At 49.2% G+C, this 26,073-nt stretch overlaps 1 protein-coding gene across 2 annotated transcripts in view; it reads right to left on the reverse strand.

Annotated features, from left to right (window-relative positions):
• mettl24 (methyltransferase like 24) overlaps positions 1–24,657 on the reverse strand; it is a 150,291-nt gene extending 125,634 nt beyond the window's left edge. The window contains exon 1 of one of the 2 annotated variants that reach the window (XM_085997805.1): positions 24,076–24,657. In XM_085997805.1, coding sequence (XP_085853931.1) covers positions 24,076–24,417 — 342 coding nt within the window. In that variant the 5' untranslated portion in view covers positions 24,418–24,657. The remainder of the gene's footprint in view (positions 1–24,075) is intronic. The other variant, XM_085997804.1, reaches the window with a different exon arrangement.
• Positions 24,658–26,073: the final 1,416 nt, after the last annotated feature.

Below are 26,073 nucleotides of genomic sequence, written 5' to 3' on the forward strand. Positions count from 1 at the left end.
CCACTTGCTCGCGGCGAAGAGACTGGAGGTGTTCGGCGCCTTCCCGGATGCTTCTCCTCCACTTTGTGCGGTCTTGGGCCAGGGATTCCCAGGTGTCGGTGGGGATGTTACACTTTTTCAAGGAGGCTTTGAGGGTGTCCTTGAAGCGTTTCATCTGCCCACCTGGGGCTCTCTTGCCGTGCCAGAGCTCTGAGTAGAGCGCTTGTTTTGGGAGTCTCGTATCGGGCATGCGGACAATGTGACCTGTCCATCGCAGCTGATTGAGCGTGGTCAAAGCTTCGATGCTGGGGATGTTGGCCTGAGCAAGACGTTGGTGCGCCTATCCTGCCAATGGATTTGCAGGATCTTGCGGAGGCAGCGTTGGTGGTACCTCTCCAGTGCTTCGAGGTGCCTGCTGTACATGGTCCATGTCTCTGAGGCATACAGCAGGGCGGGTATCACTGCTGCTCTGTACACCATGAGCTTAGTGCCGGGTTTGAGGTCCTGGTCTTCAAACGCTCTCTTCCTCAGGCGACCGAAGGCTGCACTGGCACACTGAAGGCGGTGTTGGACTTCGTCATCGACGTCTGTCCTTGTTGACAGTAGGCTCCTGCAGTATGGAAAGTGGTCCACGTTGTCCAAGGCCTTGTCGTGGATTTTTATAATCGGGGGCAGTACTGTGTGGCGGGGGCAGGTTGGTAGAGGGCCTTTGTCTTACGGATGTCTAGTGTAAGGCCCATGCTCTCGTACGTTTCGGTGAAGGTGTTGACGATGGTTTGGAGTTCGGCCTCAGAGTGAGCGCAGACGCAAGCGTCGTCTGCATACTGTAGTTCAACGACAGAGGATGGGACGAGCTTGGATCGGGACTGGAGGCGATGGAGGTTAACAGTTTCCCGTTTGTTCTGTAAATTAGCTCCACTCCAGCGGGGAGCTTACTGAGGGTGAGATGGAGCATTGCAGCAAGGAAGATCGAGAAGAGCATTGGTGCGATGACACAGCCTTGCTTGACCCCGGTTCGTACATGAATTGGGTCTGTGATGGAACCGTTGGTCAGGATCATGGCTTGCATGTCGTCGTGAAGCAGGCGGAGGATGGTGACAAACTTTTGAGGGCAGCCGAATTTGAGGAGGACACTCCATAATCCCTCACAGTTGACAGTGTCGAAGGCCTTTGTGAGATCAAAGAAGGCCATGTACAGTGGTTGGTGCTGTTCCCTGCATTTCTCTTGTAATTGACGTGCGGTGAAGATCATGATCCATCTGTGGCTAACGAAAGAAGTTAAGGATAGGATTCTAGAACGGCCCCAATGGATTGAAAGGTAGCAAATGTAACCCTGCTATTCAAGAAAGGAGGGAGAAAGAAAACAGGGAACTACAGGCCAGTTATTAAGGAAGTGGTAACAGGGCATTTAGAAACTCATAATATGATTAGGCAGAGTCAACATGGTTTTATGAAAGAGAAATCGTGTTTAACAAATTTATTTAAATTTTTTGAGGATGTAACTAGCAGGGTAGATAAAGGGGAACCAGTGGATGTAGTATATTTGGATTTCCAAAAGGCATGCGATAAGGTGCCACATAAAAGGTTGCTATGTTTAACAAACCTATTGGAGCTCTTTGAGGATGTAACTAGTGGAGTAGACAAAGGGGAACTGGTAGATGTGGTGTATTTGGATTTTCAGAAGGCCTTTGATAAGGTCCCACACAAGAGGTTGGTGAACAAAATTAGGGCACATGGAATTGGGGGTAATATACTAGCATGGATTGAGAATTGGTTAACAGACAGAAAACAAAGAGTAGGGATAAATGGGTCTTTTTCAGGATGGCAGGCTGTGACTAGTGGGGTACCGCAAGGATCAGCGCTTGGGCCCCAGCTATTCACAATCTATATCAATGATTTGGATGAGGGGACTAAATGTAACATTTCCAAATTTGCTGATGATACAAAGCTAGGTGGCAGTGTTAGTTGTGAAGAGGATGTGAAGAGGCTTCAAGGGGATCTCGACAGGCTCAGTGAGTGGGCGAGAATATGGCAGATGGAATATAATGTGGATAAATGTGAAGTTATCCACTTTGGTAGAAAAAACAGAAAGGCAGAGTATTTCCTAAATGGTGAAAGATTGGGGAATGCAGATGCTCAAAGGGACCTGGATGTCCTTGTACATGAGTCACTGAAAGTGAATGTGCAGGTGCAACAAGCCATTAGGAAGGCAAATTGTATGCTGGCCTTCATTACAAGAGGATTTGAGTACAGGAGCAAAGAAGTCTTACTCCAATTATATAGGGCCTTGGTGAGACCACACCTGGAGTACTGTGTACAGTTTTGGTCTCCTTACCTAAGGAAGGATATGCTTGCCGTAGAGGGGGTGCAACGAAGATTCACGAGATTGATTCCTGGGATGGCGGGACTGTCGTATAAGAGATTGAGTAAACAAGGCCTGTATTCTCTTGAATTCAGATAATGAGAGGGGATCTCATTGAAGCATACAAAATTATTACAGGGCTTGATAGGGTGGATGCTGGGAGAATGTTTCCCTTGTCTGGGGAGTCTAGAACCAGGGGCCACGGTCTCAGGATAAAGGGTAGGCCATTCAGGACTGAGATGAGAAGAAATTTCTTCACACAGAGGGTGGTGAATCTTTGGAATTCTCTACCCCAGAGGACTGTGGAGGCTCAGTCATTGGGTAGATTCAAAACAGAAGTCGATAGATTTCTGACTAGTAAGGGCATCAAGGGATATGGTGATAGGGCCAGTGAATGGAGTTGAGGCAGAAGATTATCTCATTGAATGGCGGAGCAGGCATGAAACGCCAAATGGCCTACTCCTGCTCCTATTTCTTATGTTCTTATGTTCATATATGCAAGATAAGGGCTCATGGGGTTGGGAAAATATACTAGCATGGATAGAGGATTGGTTAACGGGCAGAAAACAGAGAGTAGGGATAAACGGGTCATTTCTGTTGTGATGTAGGAAACGCGGGGGCCGGTTTGCGCACAGCAAGCTCCCACAGACGGCAATGACTTAATGACCAGATAGACTGTTTTGGTGATGTTGATTGAGGGATAGATGTTGGCCGGGTCGCTGGGGAGAGCTCCCCTGCTCTTCTTTGAATGGTGTCGTGGGATCTTTTACGTCTACCTGGGAGGGCAGACGGGGCCTCGGTTTGATGCCTCATCCTGGGGATGGCACCTCCGACAGTGCCGATAATGAAGCTATCCATGCCCGCATGCAGCAAGACCTGGACAACATCCAGGTTTGGGCCGATAATTGGCAAGTAGCAATGGTGCCACAGAAGTGCCAGGCACTCTAACAAGACAGAGTCTAATCACCTCCGCTTGACATTGAATGGCATTACCATCGTCGACTCCCTCACCATCAACAGCCTGGGGGTCACCATTGACCAGAAGCTCAGCTACATCCATAACTGTATTCTTTTTACAAGGTTTACCACATCTGAAAGCACACTGTTACTGGCCATTCTGGTACAGGAGATAAGGGGACCTTTCATCGTGATTCTCCAGCGCCCACTCCCCCACCGCCCTTCTCCATTTCCCCTCCTGCTGGGTGTCTCCTCTTTATCCGCTGCCCACTCACTGTTCTGAGGCAATTTCTCACAAATGAGGAGTGTAATAGAACTGCAAGTATTTTTGCTTTAAATTTGTATCGAGGAATTAGAAATGTGAAAAAAATATGCTGATAGAGAGGAATAAAAAAAGGAATGGATTCAATGCTGAGACATTGAGAATGAGTTATGTTCATTGGGCTTTCTGATAACACATAGCAAGGCAAAGCCTGTGTAATACCTAGTGCTTTTGTGTATTTAACAGTGAAAGGTTCCGATGCTAATGTGAAACCATACACTCCAGATTAACATTTTCTATTCCACTTAATATCTCACATATCTCAGTAAGGTTTCCTTATAACTCTACCCTCTGACACTAGGGATCAACAACAACAACTTGTGTTTATATAACGCCTTTAATGTAGTAAAACATCCCAAGGCGTTCCACAGGAGCATAAATCAGACATAAATTGGCACCCAGCCACACAGGAGAGATTAGGACAGGTGACCAAAAGCTTGGTCAAACAGGTAGGTTTTAAGGAACATCTTAAAAGGAGGAGAGAGAGGCAGGAGGGAATTCCAGAGCTTAGGGCCCAGGCAGCTGAAGGCACCACCACCAATGGAGGGACAAAGGAAATTGGGGATGGACTGGAGGCCAGAATTGGAAGAACGCAGAGTTCTTGGAGGGTTGTAGGGCTGGAGGAGGTGACAGAGATAGGGAGGGGCGAGGTCATGGATGGATTTGAACACAAGGATGAGTATTTTAAAATCGAGGTATTGATGGATCGGAAGCCAATGTACATCAGCGAGCACAGGGGTGATGGGTGAACGGGACTTGGTGTGAGTTAGGATACGGGCAGCATAGTTTTGGATGAGCTCAAGTTTACACTCCAGATTAACTATTTCCATTCCACTTGATGGCCCAAAATTTGCTGCCAAAACAATGGTGAGGCTAATGGCACTCGCTGTTATTTATGTGTAAATGGCACGACAACTTCAGGCGAGTGGTAAATGCGAGGTTAAACACTAATACCAAAAAGTTGCTGTCCAAGTTGCACCACTCCGCCATTAGCTTTGTGAAAATGGCATCTCGCTTTCTGCCTCACCCACTGAAATGCATTGAACAGCGTGAAGGTCCTGTACTTACATGGTAGATATGAACTAAACTCGTCACAGAAAGTTAAGTCAAGTCATTTCAAGTCTAAGTACCCGTTTAACATGATAATTGCTCATTATTGCCAGTCAACCTCTCTGGCCCTGAAAATTAACTATTACCAATGTGGAGTCTCATTCCTTCAGGTTTTAATTATTACTGGGGATTTTTAAAAAATGTTAAAAATGTATTTATATTTTTCCTTTCTGTCTCCTTTTTTTCTCTCTTAATCCAATCTTTTTATTCCCCTCTCTTTAGTTTTCTTTCTGTACCTGATTTGACTTTGAATTCACCCACTCTAACTTACACTTCCTTCTCAGTCCTTCTGCTATTTATTTTACAATCCTTCAATCTGTTAAGGAGATACAGTTACTTGCCTGGTTCACTGAGATCCCAGGTGCCCTGTAGAGCACCGTGCTGTTTCCATGTCCCTCTGACAGCAACTTGCATGGCAAAATATTGTCGCCCTTAAACGGGCAAGGGCAAGTCTAACTAACAGCGGGCACCGGTCGTTGTCCTGCTACGGCACATCAATTGTGTTTAAAATCATAAAGGGTTCAGATAGAGTAAATGAAGAGAAACTTTTCCAATGGCTAAAGGGCCGATAACCAGAGGGCACAGATTTAAGGTGATTGGCAAAAGAACCAGAGGCGACACGAGGAAAAACCTTTTTATGCAACGAGTGGTTAGGATTTGGAATGCACTGCCTGATAGGGTGGCAGATACAGATTCAATAGTAGCTTTCAAAAGGGAATTGGATAAATACTTGAAGGAAAAAAAATTGTAGGGATATGGGGAACGAGCAGGGGAGTGGGACTAACTGGATTGCTCTTCGAAAGAGCCGGCGCAGACTCGATGGGCCGAATGGCCTCCTTCTGTGTTGTACTATTCAATGATTCCGGTTGGCAGGCTGTAACAAGTGGGATGTCACAAGGATCAGTGCTTGGGCCTTAGCTATTTACAATCTATATTAATGATTTAGATAAAGGGACCGAGTGTAATGTATTCAAGTTTGCTGATGATACAAAGCTAGGTGAGAAAGTAAGCTGTGAGGAGATCCGAAAGTGTCTGGAAAGGGATATCGACAGGTTAAGTGTGTGGGCAATAAGGTGGCAGATGGAGTATAATGTGGGGAAATGTGAGGTTATTCAATTTGGTAGGAAGAATAGAAAAACAGAATATTTTTTAAATTGTGAGAAATTATTAAATTTTGATGTTCAGCGAGATTTATGTGTCCTCGTACAGGAAACACAGAGAGTTAGCATGCAGGTACAACAAGCAATTAGGAAGGCAAATGGCATGTTGGCATTTATTGCAAGGGGGTTGGAGTATAAGAGTAAGGAAGTCTTGCTACAATTGTGTACCTGGAGTACTGTGCACAGTTTAGTCTCCTTATCTGAGGAAGGATATACTTGCCTTAGAGGTGGTGCAGCAAAGGTTCACTAGATTGATACCTGGGATGAGAGGGTTGTCCCACGAGTTGTTTCCCCTGGCTGGAGAGTGTCGAACTGGGGGCATAATCTCAGGATAAGGGGTTGGCCTTTTAAGACTGTGATGAGTAGGAATTTCTTCACTCAGGGAGTTGTGAATCTTTGGAATTCTGTACCCCAAAGGGCTGTGAATGCTGAATCATTGAGTATATTCAAAGCTGAGACAGACAGATTTTTGGACTCCAAGGGAATCAAGGGATATGGAGGTCGGGCGGGGAAGTGGAGTTGAGGGTTGTTTCCCTGGCTGGAGAGTCTAGAACTAGGGGGCATAGTCTCAGGATAAGGGGTTGGCCATTTAAGACTGCGATGAGGAGGAATTTCTTCACTCAGAGGGTTGTGAATCTTTGGATTTCTCTACTGCAAATGGCTGTGGATGCTCAGTCGTTGAGTATATTCAAGGCTGAGATAGATAGATTTTTGGACTCTAGGGGAATCAAGGGATCAGATGAGAAAGTGGAGTTGAGGTCAAAGATCAGCCATGATCTTACTGAATGGCAGAGCAGGCTCGAGGGGCCGTATTGGCCTACTCCTACTCCTAATTCTTATGTTCTTAAATACCTGTATAAGGTCAAAGTCATGAGGTATTTCTACAAAGCAACGCATCTATGGCAAGTCATCCTGCATCATTACGAGGGTATCCTGAAACCTTGGCCTCAGCGTCAATGGAAGGAGATGTTGACGCGGCTGGAGCCATTAAGGACTGAATTTATATTTACATGAAAAGCAGGTTTCCGTTCTCAGGATAAAACATAACAGGAAGTTGCACTTAGAATTACCATTTGTCCCATGGATAATACTGTCCAAAAATAAATTCTTAACAGCCCCGCTTTGATGGAGGTATTTACATTATCCTTTTGGTCTTATATGCTGATTTGTGAAGTCTGATTAATTCCAGAATATATGCACATTCCAAGACCGCTACCAGCTGGGATGCTTTAACATAATTTACAAAGGCTTGTGTTCAATTAGACGTTAATTAAATTATGCATCAAACTGCATTGTTAAAGAATGTTGCTGAAGGAACTATCCAGGATAATGGCCTCTTCCTAGACTTATCTTAATGTTTTTGCAGCCGTGCGTTAAAATCTGCGGCTTTTCTAATGAAACCTGTAAAGAGAATCACTATTGCTTGAGTGGCCGTCCATTCAGAGCTGCCATCTTCCAGCCGCCACACAGCAGCTGCCCAGATTGGCACGTTTGAAATCCGGTGCTCACCACGTACCAAACTGAAGGCGGTGAGCCGTGTCTCATCACTCGGTGGCACAGTGTCCTGAAGCATTCTCAAGAGCAACCCTCAAGCAAAAACACTGCTGTTGTGGCCCTCAACAAAAGGTTGGTGAAAAACACTGCCCCAGTTTCAGTGTCTAACCTAGTGCTCATACGGACCACACCAGATTGCATGGCAGGTCCCATCTGACATGTTAACCCATCTTTCTTGGTTGTAGAGGAGGGTTCAACTGGACACCATCAGAACTGTGATAGTGAACAGAACAGGGTGGTTAGATTGTGTAACTTGCTACCACATGGAATGGTTGAGGCAAATGGCATAGATGTATTTAAGGGGAAGCTAGATAAGTACATGAGGGAGAAAGGAATAGAAGGATATGTTGATAGGGTCAGATGAAGTAAGGTGACAGGAGGCGCATGTGGAGCTTAAACAGCAGCATGGACCTAGTGGGCCGAATGGCCTGTTTCTGTGCTGTAACTACTGTGTCACTGTATGTAACTAGTCTCATCAACGAATGATATCATGCTTTTGTGATGCCTCAGCCAGTGTATAAAATAAATAGCTGCACTGAAAAGTGGGCAAGAATGAACAAAATAATTTGCTACATTTGGAGATGAGCATTCAGATAAATGTAAGACTTTAGACTTAGTGGGTCCAGTCTTCAGATCATCTGAATTGGAAGTGTGACTTAGCAAATGGGGGAACAGCCTTCCTTAGCACTCTGAACACATACCTGATTACCTCTCAGAACAAAGATAATAGGAATCAGATGATTATACATGAACTGAGATTATATAGGCTCTCCACCACAAAAAATATGAGCTGAGATTTTCCGTGCTGGCGTAAACTCAGTGGGCGAGCATAAGGCTGTGCGCCTGACCCCAGGCGACTATTTGGGGTCCGGTTAATTTGTTTTTGACGGGCTCCCAGTAGTATAGCAAATCTGGTTGGATGTATTCCTGGAAATTTCATCACACAACTTCCTGCCGCCAACCGCCCCGCCCCCACGCTCCCGCCACTGGTCGCCCGACACCCCCATCATTGTGGCGCCCCGCCTTCCCCGCGTCAATTGGAAAACAAACAGACTCTTCATTAGCCGATTGGATGAATCTTGACATGTCAGTCAAACAGCCTCTTTTTCTCCCAATCTTTTTAAAAAAAAAACTAATAAAAGTGTTCAAAGATAATGAAAAAAAAATGTTTTTTTTAATGCTACTGTGGCGGATCGCCACCTAAACGGGCGCAATCCACTTTTCCGTCCGTGGACAATAAATCGGGCACCTTGCCTTTAAGAAGCATGCTGCCTTTAAGACATGACAAAGGAGTGGGCGTCGCCCTCAGAGTGTACTCAAAAGCGCGGGTGTCGCCCTCAGTCTTTTTTCAGGTTTAGCAGAGAGAGGAGCTGGGGCAGCCATCTCTCAAGAGAATGTAATAAAAGCCATGTGTTCCTCAGATCGGTTCGGCCTCCATTCGTGTTCCGCGGCAGCCGCAACATTGGTGACCCCGACGCTCAGAACGTATTCCGAGCACTGCAATGGCGGACACGAACGCAGTTTCCGTGAAACTGCCGGAGTTTTGGGAAAACCAGCCCGAAGCCTGGTTCCTCCAAGCTGAGTCCCGATTCCGGCTGCGACACATCACCACAGATGCGACGAAGTATGACTACCTCGTCGCATCACTCGGTAGCTCCACAGTCACGAAGGTCTGGATAGCGCTGCAGAACTCACCAGAGGAGGGCAAGTATGCACATCTTAAGGCCGCGCTCCTTAAAAAATTTACAACCTCGACATACCAGCGAAACTGCCGCCTCCTCGACCTTCCAGGCCTCGGTGCCGCCTCACCGTCAGACCTCCTCTCCCACATGCTCTCACTCACCGACGAGAGCCCACCCGGGTCCCTCTTCCGCACGCTGTTCATCCTCCAGCTACCTCCCAGCATCCGCCCAGCGATCGTGGCGTCCGGCCTCACGGACCTAGAAGCCCTGGCCGACGAGGCCGACAAGCTGCTGTCCGCTCACTCCAGCCGCGACGTCGCTCCGGACCTGGCAGCCACAGCCTGGGCGCGCCCCTCACTGGCCACCACGCGGCCACAAGGCCCAGCCACGGGGCCCACTGGGCCTTCGCGCCCCACAAACCCGGGCTACTGTTATTACCACGCACGGTTCGGCGCCAGGGCACAACGGTGCACATCTCCCTGCTCCTTCAAGTCCGCCCCCGTACCAGCCCCCGCGATGGCCGTGGGCCACGCGGGCTCCCTGCTGTACGTCACGGATGACAAAACCGGCCGCCGGTTCCTGTGCGACACTGGAGCTCAGCACAGCATCATCCCGGCCTCCGCCCTCAACATCCAAAAGGGCGAACGAGGACAGGCGCTGGCTGCCGCTAACGGCTCGGACATCCGGACGTACGGCACCCGCACAGTCACCCTCGACCTCGCTGGTCGCCGCTACCGATGGGAGTTCATCACTGCCAAGGTACTCTCCCCTCTCATCGGCGCAGACTTCCTGTGCGCCCACGGCCTACTGGTAGACATCCCTCGACACCGCCTCGTGGACATGAACACCATGTCCCCCATCCTGGGCGCCATGGCCCCCCGTCAACCCGCCGACATGGCATCACAGTGCCACGCCCGGGCCACGGATGACTACTCGGCACTCCTGGCCGAATTCCCGGCCCTCACCAACCCGACCTTCTCCGCGGAGGTCGCCAAACACGGGGTGGAACACTTCATCCCCACCACAGGCCCCCCAGTGTACGCCCACGCCCGCAGGCTGGACCCGGCCAAACTGGAGATCGCGCGGACCGAGTTTGCCACTATGGAACAGCTCGGCATCATCCGCCGCTCCAACAGTCCCTGGGCCTTCCCACTCCACATCACCCATGCTGGGGCCATTCCCCTGCCCACCAAGGTGCAGGCCGTCCAGCAATTTCCCCGCCCCACCACCATCAAAGGACTCCAGGAGTTCCTCGGGATGGTGAATTTCTACAACCGCTTCATCCCCAAAGCGGCATCCCTCATGAGGCCCCTGTATAAAGCCCTCCGGGGCAGGAGCGGCAAGGTGGCGGTCGAATGGACGGCAGACGTATCAGCCGCCTTCAACTCCACCAAGACCGCGCTCGCCGACGCCACCCTGCTCGCGCATCCACGGCCCAATGCCAGAGTAGCGCTCACCACGGACGCCTCCGACCACGCGGTCGGCGCCGTGTACGAGCAGTGGGTCGACGGCACCTGGCAACCACTTGCCTTCTTCAGCCGCCAACTACGCCCCCCGGAGGTCAAGTACAGCACCTTCGACCGCGAGCTCCTTGCGCTGTACCTGGCGGTCCGCCATTTTCGGTTTTTGCTGGAGGGCCACCCCTTCACTGCGTTTGTCGACCACAAACCCCTGACATTCGCAATGGCAAAGACAACCGACCCCTGGTCTGCCAGGCAGCAGCGCCAGCTCGTGGCAGTGTCCGAGTTCACCACGGACATCCAACACGTCTCCGGCCGAGACAACGTGGTAGCCGACTGCCTCTCCCGCCCCGCCATCCATGCCGCACACCTGGCAGTCGACTACGCTCAACTCGCAGCAGACCAGCTCACGGACCCTGATCGGCTCTCCGCACCTACCAACCTACCAGGGCTACGCCTGGCCAATGTCGCCTGCGGCCCGACTGCAGTCACGGTCAAGTGCGACATATCCCTATCTCAACCTCGGCCCGTCGGCCCAGCGTCCTGGCGCCGCCGGGTATTCGAGATTCTCCACAACCTCTCCCACCCCGGCACCCGCACATCCATCAAATTGGTAGCCAACCGCTTTGTCTGGCGCGGGCTTCGCAAGGATGTGCGTACTTGGGCCAACTCCTGCCTAGCCTGCCAACGGACCAAGGTGCAACACACGAAAGCACCCCTCGAGGAGTTCACCGTCCCTTCACGTAGATTCGACCACATCCACGTGGACATCGTCGGGCCCCTGCCGCCGTCGCAAGGCCACACGCACTTGCTGACGATCGTCGACCGCACCACGCGCTGGCCCGAGGCAATTCCACTGACCTCTACCACCACCGCCGACATCGCCAGAGCCTTCGTCAGCACCTGGGTCGCACGGTTCAGCGTCCCCTCCGACATGACGTCGGACAGAGGTCCGCAATTTACCTCTGAACTCTGGACCGCCATCGCACGCAATCTCGGGGTGACCATTCACCGCACCACAGCATACCACCCCCAAGCCAACGGACTGTGTGAGCGGTTCCACAGATCCTTGAAGGCATCTCTTCGAGCCAGCCTCCAGGACGGCGCCTGGACCGACCGACTCCCGTGGGTCCTCCTCGGCCTGCGCTCCGCGGTTAAAGAAGACCTCCATGCATTGGCAGCAGAGCTCGTGTACGGCCAGCCGCTGCGCGTACCCGGCGAGTTCCTGCCCACCGCCACGACACCCTGGTCAGCCGACCAGCAATGCCACGACTTCGCCTCACCGGCGCTACAGTTCGCCCCGGTGCCCATTGCCTGGCACGGTGAATCCACCTCACACGTCCCGCTAAGCCTGCACCAGGCACGGTTCGTTTTCGTCCGGCACGATGCCCACCGCGGACCCCTTCAACCCCCGTACGATGGGCCCTACAAAGTGCTACAGGCTGGGGACAAATTTTTCGACCTACAAGTGGGCGACAGGACTGAAAAAGTGTCGGTTGACCAACTCAAGCCAGCACACTCGGAGCCCGGTGAGCAGGTCCCAGTAGCTCGTCCACCGCCACGTGGCCGACCTGCCCTCAAGCCAGTACACCCGGCTGCTCCACGCCCGGCCGTTCCACGTCCACCGGCGTCCTACAAGAGCCGCTCCGGCCGGCCCATCAGACCGCCGCACCGTCTCGTCCACACCTCCTAAGCGGATTCTGGGGGGAGCTGTGTGGCGGATCGCCACCTAAACGGGCGCAATCCACTTCTCCGTCCGTGGACAATAAATCGGGCACCTTGCCTTTAAGAAGCATGCTGCCTTTAAGGCATGACAAAGGAGCGGGCGTCGCCCTCAGAGTGTACTCAAAAGCGCGGGTGTCGCCCTCAGTCTTTTTTCAGGTTTAGCAGAGAGAGGAGCTGGGGCAGCCATCTCTCAAGAGAATGTAATAAAAGCCATGTGTTCCTCAGATCGGTTCGGCCTCCATTCGTGTTCCGCGGCAGCCGCAACACTACTATGAATTTTCTCCTGGGTTGCTCGTAGCAATGCCCTGGAGATTAATCTTTAATCCCTGGTGACAATCCTAGAGCGTTGCTCCCGGCAAGAATCCTGCCTCCCTTGGGGAGCCTGGTTTGGAGAGGAGGGTCGGGGGGAGGAAACAAAAATGGTTGCAGCATGTCTTGGGTGTCTGCCATGGCATAGTGCGGCTTGCAGGGTGAACAAAAGAAAAATCTTCTTCTTAAATTTTTTCAAACGGGAGAACATGAGGCAACCCAAGGCCACATCACTATTAAAGTTGTTGTGTTACTTAGCCAGGTAAAGATATGTGGGATACAATGGCTCTACAGTTACTGACTCATTCCAGAAATACTCGGGCCTACAGCTAAGCAGAGCCTGCATAGCATACAGGAGTTAATTAATCCTGAACGCATCCTTAATTTCCCCCAAATTATATAATCATCGCCACCACCAAAATATTTTGTTTGTCTTTATGAACACTTAATTTGCAGGAGAGATGATACATTCACCTCATGGTCTTTGTGCCAACTGAAAACTCCTACTTCCCCCTCTAGTGTCTGGATGAATACACTACAAATACTGCCGAGTAAAACTGTTTCATAAAAATGTGGCCCTCGACACGGTCGGACTCTCGGTCTCAGTGAAGGCAAGACTCCAGCCACATGTTTTCTCAGGTAATCTGAAAAAAGATTTTTATTTTAAAAAATACCTTCCCAAATCCAAAGCACAGCCCACCACTGGGCTCGATGTGTCCCCCCTTTCCTTTTACCACCTCAATTCATGCATTGAGTTCTGAATATTGCGGGTGATAAATGAAAATACTCAAATAGCCATCTGCCCCAAAAGAATTGCAGTGGCGAAGTCTGTGATTATTTTCCACCATTGGTAAGTCTACCAGTAAATTTCCTTGCTGACATTTTTTTTCCAACCGAATGTTACAGGAAAACAACATACCTTGTATACATTGCAGCAAAATTGCCTTAATAAATGGTTCGAGCTTGACACTTGATGGAATTTTTGCAATGACTATTTCTTCAAGTACACTGAATCACTTTCATGCTGCTCTGCTCACAGTTTGGCACAGTGCAGATGATCTTACTGACTGACTGCCAGAACAGAAGACAGCAGTCGCCATCTCAATAAAAAGATTTTAGGATTTTCTGCTCAAACCGCTATGATGTGTGAGGGTAATCCGCTGATGGTTTACTGCAAATAGGACATTTAAGTGTCCAATCCTGTGGATTTTGTGTCCGCTTTCTTCCTCATTGGACAATTTTTGAGGAGTGAATTTAAATAAAGGCAACTACATAATAAAAATGCTCTTTATAAAGCCGTGCACAATATGTGCCTATATTGGCAGCTCTGTTTCCAGCTGCCTTGAGTTACTGTGACCCTGTCAATCCCCTATCTTTCCTGTGGATAAGAACTGAAACAGTGATCACTTTATCCACATGAGGCACTTTAGTTTCTGAGTCTTGCACATACCTGGGGCCATTTTGGGAATTACAGCAAAAAATGCGAAATGGGAACGTGACACTCCAAAAAATAAAGAGCAGGTTTTGTGATTGGATTTTCTTGGAAATACTAACTGGGTTTTAAATACTCAGAGGGATCCGTTAGATTCAAATGGGGCCATTGACTTGGTTTGAAAAGTCCTGAGTCTGATGTGGAAATGCCAGTTCAGTCATTGCTCCTGGACTGGATACTTGTTGGGAACGGGTGCGCCTCAGCTGCCCCTGCCTCGGGACACATGATCCCTTTCTCACTGTAACTTACAGATCATCTAATGGAAAAACGGCATAACAAACAAACATTCAAATATCAGCCTTCAAAAAGAATCTGCATGTGTATCTACATCTTTCTAGATAATCTATTGTCTATATATTACCTATTTGTCTATATATAACCTATTGTTTATATAATAATAATCATAATAATAATCAACTTTATTGTCATTGTTAGTGCACAAGTGCAGTACAACGAAATGTAGGCTTGCGGCTCCCGAGAGTGTACATTTAGATTAAGACATTTAAACATTCAACATACATTTGGCTTGTAATACATTAACATAAACATAACCATAATAAAGTGCATTGGCAGATGTGCAGGCTTTAGAGTTTATTTGTGGAGTTCAGTAGGATGACAGTCCTGGGAAAGAAGCTGTTCCTAAATCTGGTCGTACGGGTGCGAATGCATCTGTAGCGTCTCCCAGATGGCAGGAGGGCGAACAGACTGTGGCTGGGGTGGGTAGGGTCTTTGATGATGGACCGTAGCCTCCGTAAACAGCGTTTCTGGTATATGTGCTCTATGGTCGGTAGCCGGGTGCCGGTAATGCGTTGGGCAGTTTTGACTACCCGCTGCAGGGCTTTCCGGTCATAGTAGCTACAGCTGCCATACCATACTGTGATACAGTTCATCAGGATGCTCTCTATTGTGCAGCGGTAAAATTTAGAGAGGATCAGGGGTGACAGGTTACATCCCTTCAGCCTCCTTAGGAAATATAGTCGCTGCTGGGCCTTCTTCACCAGAGAGGAGGTATTGAGGGACCAGGAGAGGTCTTCCATGATGTGGACTCCGAGGAACTTAAAGCTGTCCATATATAACCTATTGTCTATATATAATTTTTTAAAATCTTGCATATGGTACATGCTGCATTGAAGCCTCCAATGTAAACGTCTTCAATGACAATTTCAATATCAAAGGTCAGTACTCAGTTGTTACGATTATCTGTGACAATAGGTTGTCACAAGTGGCACTTTAATGACAATTTCACTAATCTCTGTGACATCAGCAGGTGACCCTGTAGCGGCAGCTCATCCCCTGTCAGAGCTGCCGCTCCTCAGCTCCATCTGTACCTTGAAATATAGCACTCAGTTTCCCAGCAAGCGCTCACTCCCAGGCCCCGAGCCGCCATCCCTCTGCCACTCCCACTAGCTGACGTCCCCTCTAACCTATTCTCTCTGCCCCCCAGCCTCTTCTTCACCCCCTGCCATGAGCTGCAGCCACCGTCCCCGTCCTTGGGCTCGATTTTGTCAATGGGGAGCTTTTGGAGGCGGGACTCCCACTTTTTGGGTTGTAGTCCCGCCTCCATCGACTTGTGGCCAACCCACGCTATTTTCCCTTGATTGACCTTGTTAAGCCCGCCCAACGGGCTCAGCAGGCCAATTAAGGGACACCTGGTTACTGGTGACATCAGTGATTGACATTTCATCTGTCAAGAGCTTTTGACAAATGAAAAATCAGCGTTTGACAGCTCTGTGAAGCTGTCAATCACTGACAATCTGTCTTCTAACTTGTGTTCTTCTACTCAGACTCAGTTAGCGAGCTCTCCAGACCAGAAAGCAGAGGCTGCAGCTTTTGACAGTTCAGCGGCCATTCTGCTTTCTGTGCCGGTGAGCTGAGGGACTCCCGAGAACTGAAGGGAGGAAGCCTGCAGGAGAAAGTAAAGGTAAGTAAAACTTATTAAAACACTTTACACTTACCTCACACACTTACCTCTGCACACATACACCCATCACTCACCTGCATCTCGACCCCTCCAACCCCTGCAGACCGACGGTCCGCCTCGCTAACTTGGCATGGTTCGGAGCCGTCGGGAAGCCCACACTTCAGGGCTAAAAATAGGGATTAGGCAAAAAACTGCCTGTTAACTACCTGTTAACGGGCAGTTAATTGGCACTAATCCCCTTCCCGCCTCGGAGAGGTGGCTCCCAGCACAGGTCAGCTACCCACCTCCTGGGACATTGGCATGGAGGCGGGTTGGGGGCGGGTTGGGTTCCTGCCCCCCGATTCTGCAATTTTCCCACCACTCCCGCCTCCAAACCCGCCCCCTCGGGGCTTGGAAAATCGAGCCCATTGTCTCTGCCACTGCCTGTAATCCCTCTGGCCTCCCCCTGCCTCTGCTCTTCCCTTCTGGCTTCTCTCCGGTCCCTCCCACGGCCTGCAGCTGCCCTCCTTGTCCCAGTCTGTGCCACTCCTGCTGACCCAACATCCCAGCCTGCCCCACCCCCCGCAGGCTCTGGTCTCCTCTTTTGGCTGGCCTACTGCCAGTTGCCCACCCCTAAAGTGAGCCAGCAACAATTTCCGTCCCACGGCCACCAACGTTGGCCACCTGTCCATTGCCATATGGAAATGGGGCTGATTTTCCTGTGTTGGCACTTCTGCACTGTCAGCCGAGAGAAAGACAATCTAGGAGGCGGTAGGCGGGCGGAAGCCTGGAATGGAGGAGAGAACGTTTATCTGGTCACCTCTTCCATTCCTGACCCCTCCAACTGCCAGCAGCTTCCTTCAGAGATATGTAAAAATCTCCAGTCCGCCACAATTCGGAGCCCCTTTACCTGTTGCCCCCACCCGTTGTTACAGGAGCTGCACTGAGTGCTCTGCTGCTCCACCACCACATTTTCCTCCCCACAATTGGCAGGTTCTCCCCCTCCCCCGAAGAACAGATACCGCTGGGAGCCCACCCAGGAAAATGGGTGTGGGGGGGGGGGGGGTGGCGGTTCATGGCAAGCAGGCAAGGCAAACATAACAGACGGAAATCCAGCTCTCTGCTTCCAGCCCCGCTGTATTTTCTCCTCACTCCTAGAATCGCTCTTGTAACCCCCTCCCACCCCCCACCCCCACTTGTGAGTCTTACTGTATTTTTGTTCATTCCTCAATCCCTCGCCGACTCTTAAAAAGCGAGCCAGTCATTTCCGACGTACAAAGAATAAGTCTCACCAACAGAGGTCACATTTTTTTAAAACGGATATGAGAAAGTCCATTCGGACCTCTTATTGACATGAGGATCTGCCTAAGAACAATTAGCCTCGAAATGACCCAGGAAGGCACGGGAACCACAATTAAACCCTGTGGCCTTAAAGAAATACAGTAAGTTACACGTAGCTACACTTTAACAGCAAAATAATATACTTGCCAGGAATTTCCTTGGGGTTTTTCCTGCTCCACTGGTGTAACTTTGGTGGAAGTTCGATGGAAATCCCCGAGCGTAAACGGGGCTTCTGCCGAAGTTACGGCGGTGGAGCAGCAAAATCCCTGAGGAGGTTCCCGCCGATTGTGTTTTTTAAAATTCATTGGTGGGATGTGGGCATCGCTGGCAAGACCAGCATTTATTGCCCATCCCTAATTGCCCTTGAGAAAGGTGTTACATGGTATAATGCTCCTGCACTTACAAAAAAAAGAGATACAGGGGGGATGTGAGGAAAATCTTTTTTACGCAGCGAATGGTGAGGACCTGGAATTCGCTGCCGACAGAAGTGGTGGAAGCAGAGACACTCAATGTTTTCAAGGGGTGACTGGATAGGCACTTGAGGGAAATAAACTTGCAGGGCTACGGGGATAGAGCTGGGGAATGGCACTGACTGGATTGCTCCACAGAGAGCCAGCACGGACTCGATGGGCCGAACGGCCTCCTTCTGTGCTGTTATGACTATAAAAAGGAATATCCTCCAACCAACTGTGATCAGCAGCATGGGAGCTCCACTAATTCATCGATTGGAGGGATGAATGTCTCCTTTCTCTGCCAAATTCACGTGCCCTGTCTGAAATGAATTTGAGTCATTCTCAATCCAGGATATCTGTGCTTCATAGTTTGACAGCCAATGTTGCACTGCTGTTCGAAGTAGTTAAAAAGAAATTGTAAAACAGCTCCTTCGAAATATTTGATTAACATTAATAATAATCCATTCTTTCTTTTCCCATGCGTTCCAGGGCCTGACTCCAGACTCAGGTTACATTCACACTGCAGCGTCGGGGCAAAGCTAAACTATTTCACGTTGCCCGCCACAACTGTAGTGTAAATTCATCTTACAACTCCTGACTCTGCGGAAGAGAATTGGAAATGAGTGCCACTTCAACCTAACGGATCAAAGAGAAACGAATTACTTTTTTAAATTGTTGATCAGATGTTTCTGAGGAACTGTCTTGAAATAAATTTTGAAAACTATCTGACGCAGCAGTGCAGTATCTGGCGTCAAACGTGAAGCACAGAGAGAATCATAGAATCTTACAACACAGAGGGAGGCCATTCGGCCCATCGTGCCTCTGCCAGCGCTTTGAAAGAGCCGTCCAATTAGTCCCACTCCCCCCGTTCTTTCCCCACAATCCTGCAAATGTTTCCTTTTCAAGTATTTATCCAATTCCCTTCTGAAAGTTACTATTGAATCTGCTTCCACCACCCTTTCAGGCAGCGCATTCCAGATCACAACAGCTCGCTACATGAAAAAAAAATACTCTTCATCTCCCCGCTGATTCTTTTGCCAATTATCTTAAGTCTATGTCCTCTGGTTACTGACCTTGCTGCCTGTGATAGATATCCTATTGCGAGGCCTCTTGACACCCAGAGAATAGCAATGATTCCTGTCAATTGGTTAGGGTTACACAGCGCTTTGGCTAAGCTAGACCTTTCTGGGAAATATTTCTCATGATTTTACAAGGTACTGCAGAACGAACAGATTCCGAAATAAACAGTTATTCAGGTCTGTTATTCTAAAATCACAAAGTTGTAAAGGGGCAGAAATGTGAGAAACTATTGTTTATATTTCCATGTGTGTTAAGTAACTGAAGCTCCACAGATTTTATACGCTGACTGAGAGCAGGTATAAAGCAGTGTTGTTGTCCAATAGAAATTGCTGACTAGCCACAGATGTGACTACAGCGACACCATTTTAGCCACATGCACTAATTTTAGAAAACAAGTAAAAGTACTTCAAGTGCATATTTACTTAACAAACATCTACCACCATTCAGTAACTAAGGAAATAAAGCACTCACAATGATCAAAAAACACTTGCACACTCTGATTTTCGTTATAGCATTTTACCAACAAACGCACAAAACAGGTTAAATTCCACATGCATACATCGTGCGAGTCTGAGTACTGAGATCACATGCCCAACAACGGAGTCTATTACTCGTTTTTTATTTACTAATCAGAAATGCAATTCGCCACATCTGGTTTCTCAACCAGCCACACGTGACTGGCGGCTAACGTATTCGACAGCACTGGTATGAAAGATTCTGTGACACCAAAAGCCATTTACTGAGAAACAGGCTTCATGTGAAGTGAAAACATACTATAAAAAGTACAGGAACAATGAAAGTTTGGTGAATTTTGTTGAAGAGCAATTCCATTATGATAGCTACAGCTGGTGAAGATCAGGAACCTACAAGTGTGTCTACAAGTGATCAGTATGTTTCCGGCCCAACGAGGAAGGAGGCATTGCTGGATCTGGTTCTGGGGAATGAGGTGGGTCAAGTGGAGCAAGTGTCAGTGGGGGAACATTTAGGGAACAGTGATCATAGTATCATAAGGTTTAGATTAGCTATGGAAAAGGACAGGGAGCAATCTAGAGTAAAAATACTTAATTGGAGGAAGGCCAATTTCAGTGGGTTGCGAACGGATCTGGCCCGGGTAAACTGGAATCAAAGATTGGCAGGCAAAACTGTAATCGAACAATTGGCTGCCTTTAAAGAGGTGATGGTTCGGGTACAGTCGAGGTACATTCCCACGAAGGGGAAAGGTAAGGCAACAAAAGTCAGAGCCCCCTGGATGACAGAAGAGATAGAGAGTAAGCTGAAGCAGAAAAAGTGCGCATATGACAGATGTCAGGTTGAGAATACAAGTGAGAATCAGGCTGAATATAGAAAGTTCAGAGGGGAAGGGAAAAACAAAATAAGAGGGGCACAGAGGGAGGATGAGAATAGCTTGGCAGCTAACATAAAAGGGAATTCAAAAGTCTTCTATAGGCATATCAATAATGAATGGGTAGTATGAGGAGGGGTGGGGCCGATTAGGGACCAAAAAGGAGGCCTACGTATGGAGGCAGAGGGCATGGCTGAGGTACTAAATGAGTACTTTGCATCTGTCTTCATCAAGGAAGAAAATGCTGCCAAAGTCATAGCGAAAGAGGAGGTAGTGGAGATACTGGATGAGATAAAAATTGATAAAGAGGAGGTACTACAAAGGCTGTCAACTTAAAGTTGATAAGTCACCAGGAGTGGATGGGATGCATCCTAGGATGCTGAGGGAGATTAAGGAGGAAATCGCGGAGGTACTGGCCATAATCTTCCAATCCTCCTTAGATATGGGGGTGGTGCCAGAGGACTGGAGAATTGCAAATGTTACACCCTTGTTCAAAAAAGGGTGTAAAGATAAACCCAGCAACTACAGGCCAGTCAGTTTAACCTTGATAGTGGGGAAGCTTTTAGAAATGATAATCCGGGACAAAGTTAACAGTTACTTGGACAAGTGTGGATTAATAAAGGAAAGCCAGCATGGATTTGTTAAAAGCAAATCATGTTTAACTAACTTAATTTAGTTTTTTGATGAGGTAACAGAGAGGGTTGATGAGGGCGATGCGGTTGACGTGGTGTATATGGATTTCCAAAAGGCGTTTGATAAAGTGCCACATAATAGGCTTGCCAGCAAAGCTGAAGCTCATGGAATAAAAGGGACCGTGGCAGCGTGGACACAGAATTGGCTCAGTGACAGGAAACAGAGAGTCGTGGTGAGTGGTTGTTTATTGGACTGAAGGAAGGTACACAGTGGTGTTCCCCTGGGGTCAGTACTAGGACCACTGCTTTTCTTGATACATATTAATGACTTGGACTTGGCTGTACAGGGCACAGTTTCAAAATTTGCAGATCACACAAAACTTGGAACTGTAGTGAACAGTAAGGAGGATAGTGATAGACTTCAGGAAGACATAGACAGGCTGGTGGAATGGGCGGACACAGGGCAGATGAAATTTAATGCAGAAAAGTGCAAAGTGATACATTTTGGTAGGAAGAACGAGGAGAGGCAATATAAACTAAAGGGTACAATTCTAAAGGGGGTGCATGAACAGTGAGACCTGGGGGTATATGTGGACAAATCATTGAAAGTGGCAGGGCAGGTTGAGAAAGTGGTTAAAAAAGCATACAGGATCCTGGGCTTCATAAATAGAGGCTTAGCAAGGAAGTTATGATGAACCTTTATAAAACACTGGTTCGGCCTCAACTGAAGTATTGTGTCCAATTTTGGGTGCTGCACTTTAGGACGGATGTAAAGGTCTTAGAGAGGGTGCAGAAAAGATTTACAAGAATGATTCCAGGGATGAGGGACTTCAGTTACATGGATAGACTAGAGAAGCTGGGGTTGTTCTCCTTAGAGCAGAGAAGGTTGAGAGGAGATTTGTTAGAGGTGTTCAAAATCATGAGGGGTGTAGACAGAATAGATAGAGAGAAACTGTTGCCAGTGGTGGAAGGGTCGAGAACCAGAGGACACAGATTTAAGGTGATTGGCAGAAGAACCAAAGGCGACATGAGGAAAAACGTTTTTACACAGCGAGTGGTTAGGATCTGGAATGCACTGCCTGAAAGGGTGGTGGAGGCAGAGTCAATCACCACTTTCAAAAGGGAACTGGGTGAGTACCTGAAGCTACAGGGAAAGGGCGGGGGAGTGGGACTAGCTGAAGTGCTCTTGCAGAGAGCCGGCATGGGCTCGATGGGTCGAAGGGCCTCCTTCTACTGTAACCATTCTATGATTCTAAGTGTCAGCCAGTGGCGCAGTGGGCAGCACCCTCGCCTCTGAGTCAAGAGGTTGTGGGTTCAAGTTCCTGCTTCAGAGACTTGAGCACAAAAATCTAGGCTGACACTCCAGTGCAGTGCCGAGGGAGTGCTGCACTGTTGGAGGTGCCGTCTTTTGGATGAGATGTTAAACCAAGGTGGACGTAAAAGATCCCATGGCAATATTTCGAAGAAGAGCAGGGGAGTTATCCCCGTGTCCTGGCCAATATTTATCCCTCAATCAGCATAACAAAAAAAAAACGATTATCTGGTCATTATCACATTGCTTCTTGTGGGCGTTGGGCTGCTGCATTTCCTACATTACAACAGTGACTACACTTCAAAAAGTACTTCATTGGCTGTAAAGTGCTTTGGGACCTCCTGAGGTCGTGATAGGCGCTATATAAATACAAGTATTTCTTTAAAAGCGTCACCTGCCCCCCACACATTGTAAATTGCCAGTTCGGTGATGCTTGGGCCCATCCCCACAGAAGGCGCACGTTATGCTGCATTGCTCCAACTTTAAAATGCCCAAACTTGTTGCAGAGTTACTGATGAAGCACAGTACACACTTCCTTTGTCCGTCATCCCTGGAGCAGCCAGCTTTCACTTTTTCCTTGCAGTATCCGTGGAGAAGTAATTTCTTCTCCAAAATAACACCATCAATCCGGAACACTGTTTATGAGAGAGCTGCTCTTTTAGCTGTTCAGTTCAATTTATAACGTATAATGGGTATGTATTTATGTATAATGGGTATGTTCAGGCTCATAAAATGACAATTTATATGCAGGCGTCTAGAATTTTCTAACTTAATTCAATTTTCTAACAAACTAACTTATGTTATTAGCCACACACCACCTTGGCGATCTCCACTCTTCGCTGTCATTTAATGCTCCGGCGCTTTCTTATTAAATCATGAAATAAGCTTGACACATAAGCCTATATTAATCGTACCGATGGCGCTGGCATCATTCAGGGATCTCATTACTTGCGTTGACGCTGTTGCCTTGGAGTGACGGTGCAGTGTCTGTACAGCGACTTGCTAAACACTTGTGGCAGAATTGCATGACCAAGCGTGTCTCCACAAAGCAAAAAAGTATATCGAAAGATAAGCATGACTTCCCCCTTGCCAAATAAAATCCCCACATTATACTGTCAGTAACACACGGTGCTCTGAGGATCTCCTCCCTCGGCACTCAGTTACACCAGCCCATTCGCATCGCTCCCTGCTCAAGGGGAGGGACAGCCGAGTTCTGTCACTAAGAGTACAGAAGTGCAATTTACACAGAACTTTGCTCAGGTTTTTTTTTCCAACAAAGGCTTACATTTTTCAAACTTCAATTGTAAAAGTTTGGAAAGTGAACTCTGCACCAATGGATGGCACTTACATCGTGATGGGTGCGAGGCACACTGGCACCCGTCTAACCCCTATCATCCCACGCACACTCCACCCTCCCAACTCGTCCCTTTTCCTCCTCATCCCAAATTCACGTTTGAAATACTGCAGCAACAGCCCGAGCTGCCCCTAACCTCAAACTAGGACAGGAGGAGGCCATTCAGCCCCTCGAGCCTGTCCCACCATTCAATGAGATCGGGGCTGACCTGTACCTCAACCCCATTTACCCGCCTTGATACCACATCGCCCTTATTTAACAAAAAAACTTAAATGCAAAGGGCGAAGCTCAAGAAAGCTGCCCAGCAGCAGTTAGTTCTGTCATTACTGGGCAGCACTTTAACTGCAGGCTGTGAGAACTCAAGAGGTCAGGTTCCTGGAGTTAGGGACTCACACCTCAAGGCTGGTCAGCCTCCTGAGTTATACTGCCACTTCTCTGTTGCAGTGCATCCAGAAACCACTTTGCATGCGTGTAAAGTCGGCGCTGTGTAAAAAGTGCAAATCGCCCGCCAGCCCCCAGCCGAAAGCCCGGGGTGTTTGCTCCCACTCACCTTTCGCTTGCCCTGCCGGAATGGGCTGTGACAGCAATCCGCCGGCCGCCCCTCCGCACTCCCGCCGCGGCCTGTCGGACGGTCCCGGTTCACACTCCTGACATAAGTCACTCGCCTCCTCCGGCCAGCCTCCCACCTTGTGCCGGGATCGGCGCTCGCCTCCTCGCCCCGGGCGCCCTCCGCCTCCTCCTCCCGGCTCCTCAGCACCGACCGGTCGGACCAGGAGCCCCGCAACTCGGCCAGCACCCCGAACAGCAGCAAGAGGGCCAGGGCCGACAGGCAGAAGGGCATCCAGCGGCAGCGAGGGGCGGCAGAGCCCGGGGACAACCTCCTCCAGTGCATGGCTGGCACCCACTCTTGCAATGTCTCTCCCCCCGCCCAACGGCTCTCCTGTTATTATCACCAATAACACTGGCGCTTATGGTTAGGACGGGCTACAGCAGCCGGACGGGCTCTGCCCGGGACCCTCGCTTGCACTCTTGAGAGTGATGTGGGCACAGATGGACAGATCCATGCGGGAGAGACAGGGACACTAACTTTTGTTCCGCGCTCAACATGTCAAGTCCCCCTTAATCTTCCTCCAGCCCTCAACCCCGGTCCCCGCCCCCCGGGCTCCTCCCGGATCCGCCCCCCCGGGCTGAGCTGCCACCCTCTTCCTTCCCCGAGCCGGTACTGGACACACCGTTCATCCATTCCCCCAGCAACTCTCAGCTACTTAACCCCTTGGCTTCCCAAATGGGCCCCGTCAGCTCCGGGGAGCTCCCCGTTTCCTATCCGCAATAACTGAGTTTCCCTGCAATAAGTGATAGGGATCAATTGAGAGGACTGCATGCAGCCCTGGAGTGTCTCTTGATGCAGGAGTGTCCCACCTTTCGGAGCTGGGGATAGGGGTGGGGGCGATACATGTGTCAGCCACAGAGGATTACATGAAAACGCAGCCCTCCATTTACAAAAATGTAAGACCCCATATGAATAAAGAGCACGACTCCAAACACAGAGAGAGCACGATCCCAAACACAGAGAGAGCACGATCCCAAACACAGAGAGAGCTCGACCCCAAACACAGAGAGAGCTCGACCCCAAACACAGAGAGAGAGCTCGACCCCAAACACAGAGAGAGAGCTCGACACCAAACACAGAGAGAGCACGACCCCAAACACAGAGAGAGCACGACCCCAAACACAGAGAGAGCACGACCCCAAACACAGAGAGAGCTCGACCCCAAACACAGAGAGAGCACGACCCCAAACACAGAGAGAGCTCGACCCCAAACACAGAGGGAGAGCTCGACCCCAAACACAGAGAGAGAGCTCGACCCCAAATACAGAGAGAGCACGACCCCAAACACAGAAAGAGCTCGACCCCAAACACAGAGAGCACGACCCCAAATATAGAGAGAGCTCGACCCCAAACATAGAGAGCTCGACCCCAAACACAGAGAGAGCTCGACCCCAAACACAGAGAGAGCGCGACCCCAAACACAGAGAGAGCTCGATCCCAAACAGTGAGAGCACGACCCCAAACACAGAGAGCACGACCCCAAACACAGATAGAGAGAGTGCGACCCCAAACAGAGAGAGAGCTCGACCCCAAACACAGAGAGAGCTCGAACCCAAACAGAGAGAGCACGACCCCAAACACAGATAGAGCACGACCCCAAACACAGAGAGAGCACGACCCCAAACACAGAAAGAGCTCGACCCCAAACACAGAAAGAGCGTGTGGTAAACCACGTTCACTATCGTATCACTGTTAGTAGTTAGCACTGTTCACCACTGTTCGTTATAACTGTATCACTGACCACTATTGTATCACGGTACGAGGTCGCCTCTTGCCACACTGCTATACCTGGGATGACCACTGCCGACTCCGCCTTGGCTCCACCCACCAGGCCAGGTATAAAGGTGAGCGACTGGCTGGTATTCCTCCTGCTTGGATCGGATCACCCACGAGAGTGGGCTCTGTTATTTAGTCAATAAAAACCTTTAGTCACCTTCG

This window comes from Somniosus microcephalus, chromosome 9 (assembly GCF_052327205.1).
Source record: "Somniosus microcephalus isolate GS21.2 chromosome 9, FLI_Smic_1.0, whole genome shotgun sequence".
Classification (NCBI taxonomy): Eukaryota; Metazoa; Chordata; class Chondrichthyes; order Squaliformes; family Somniosidae; genus Somniosus; species Somniosus microcephalus.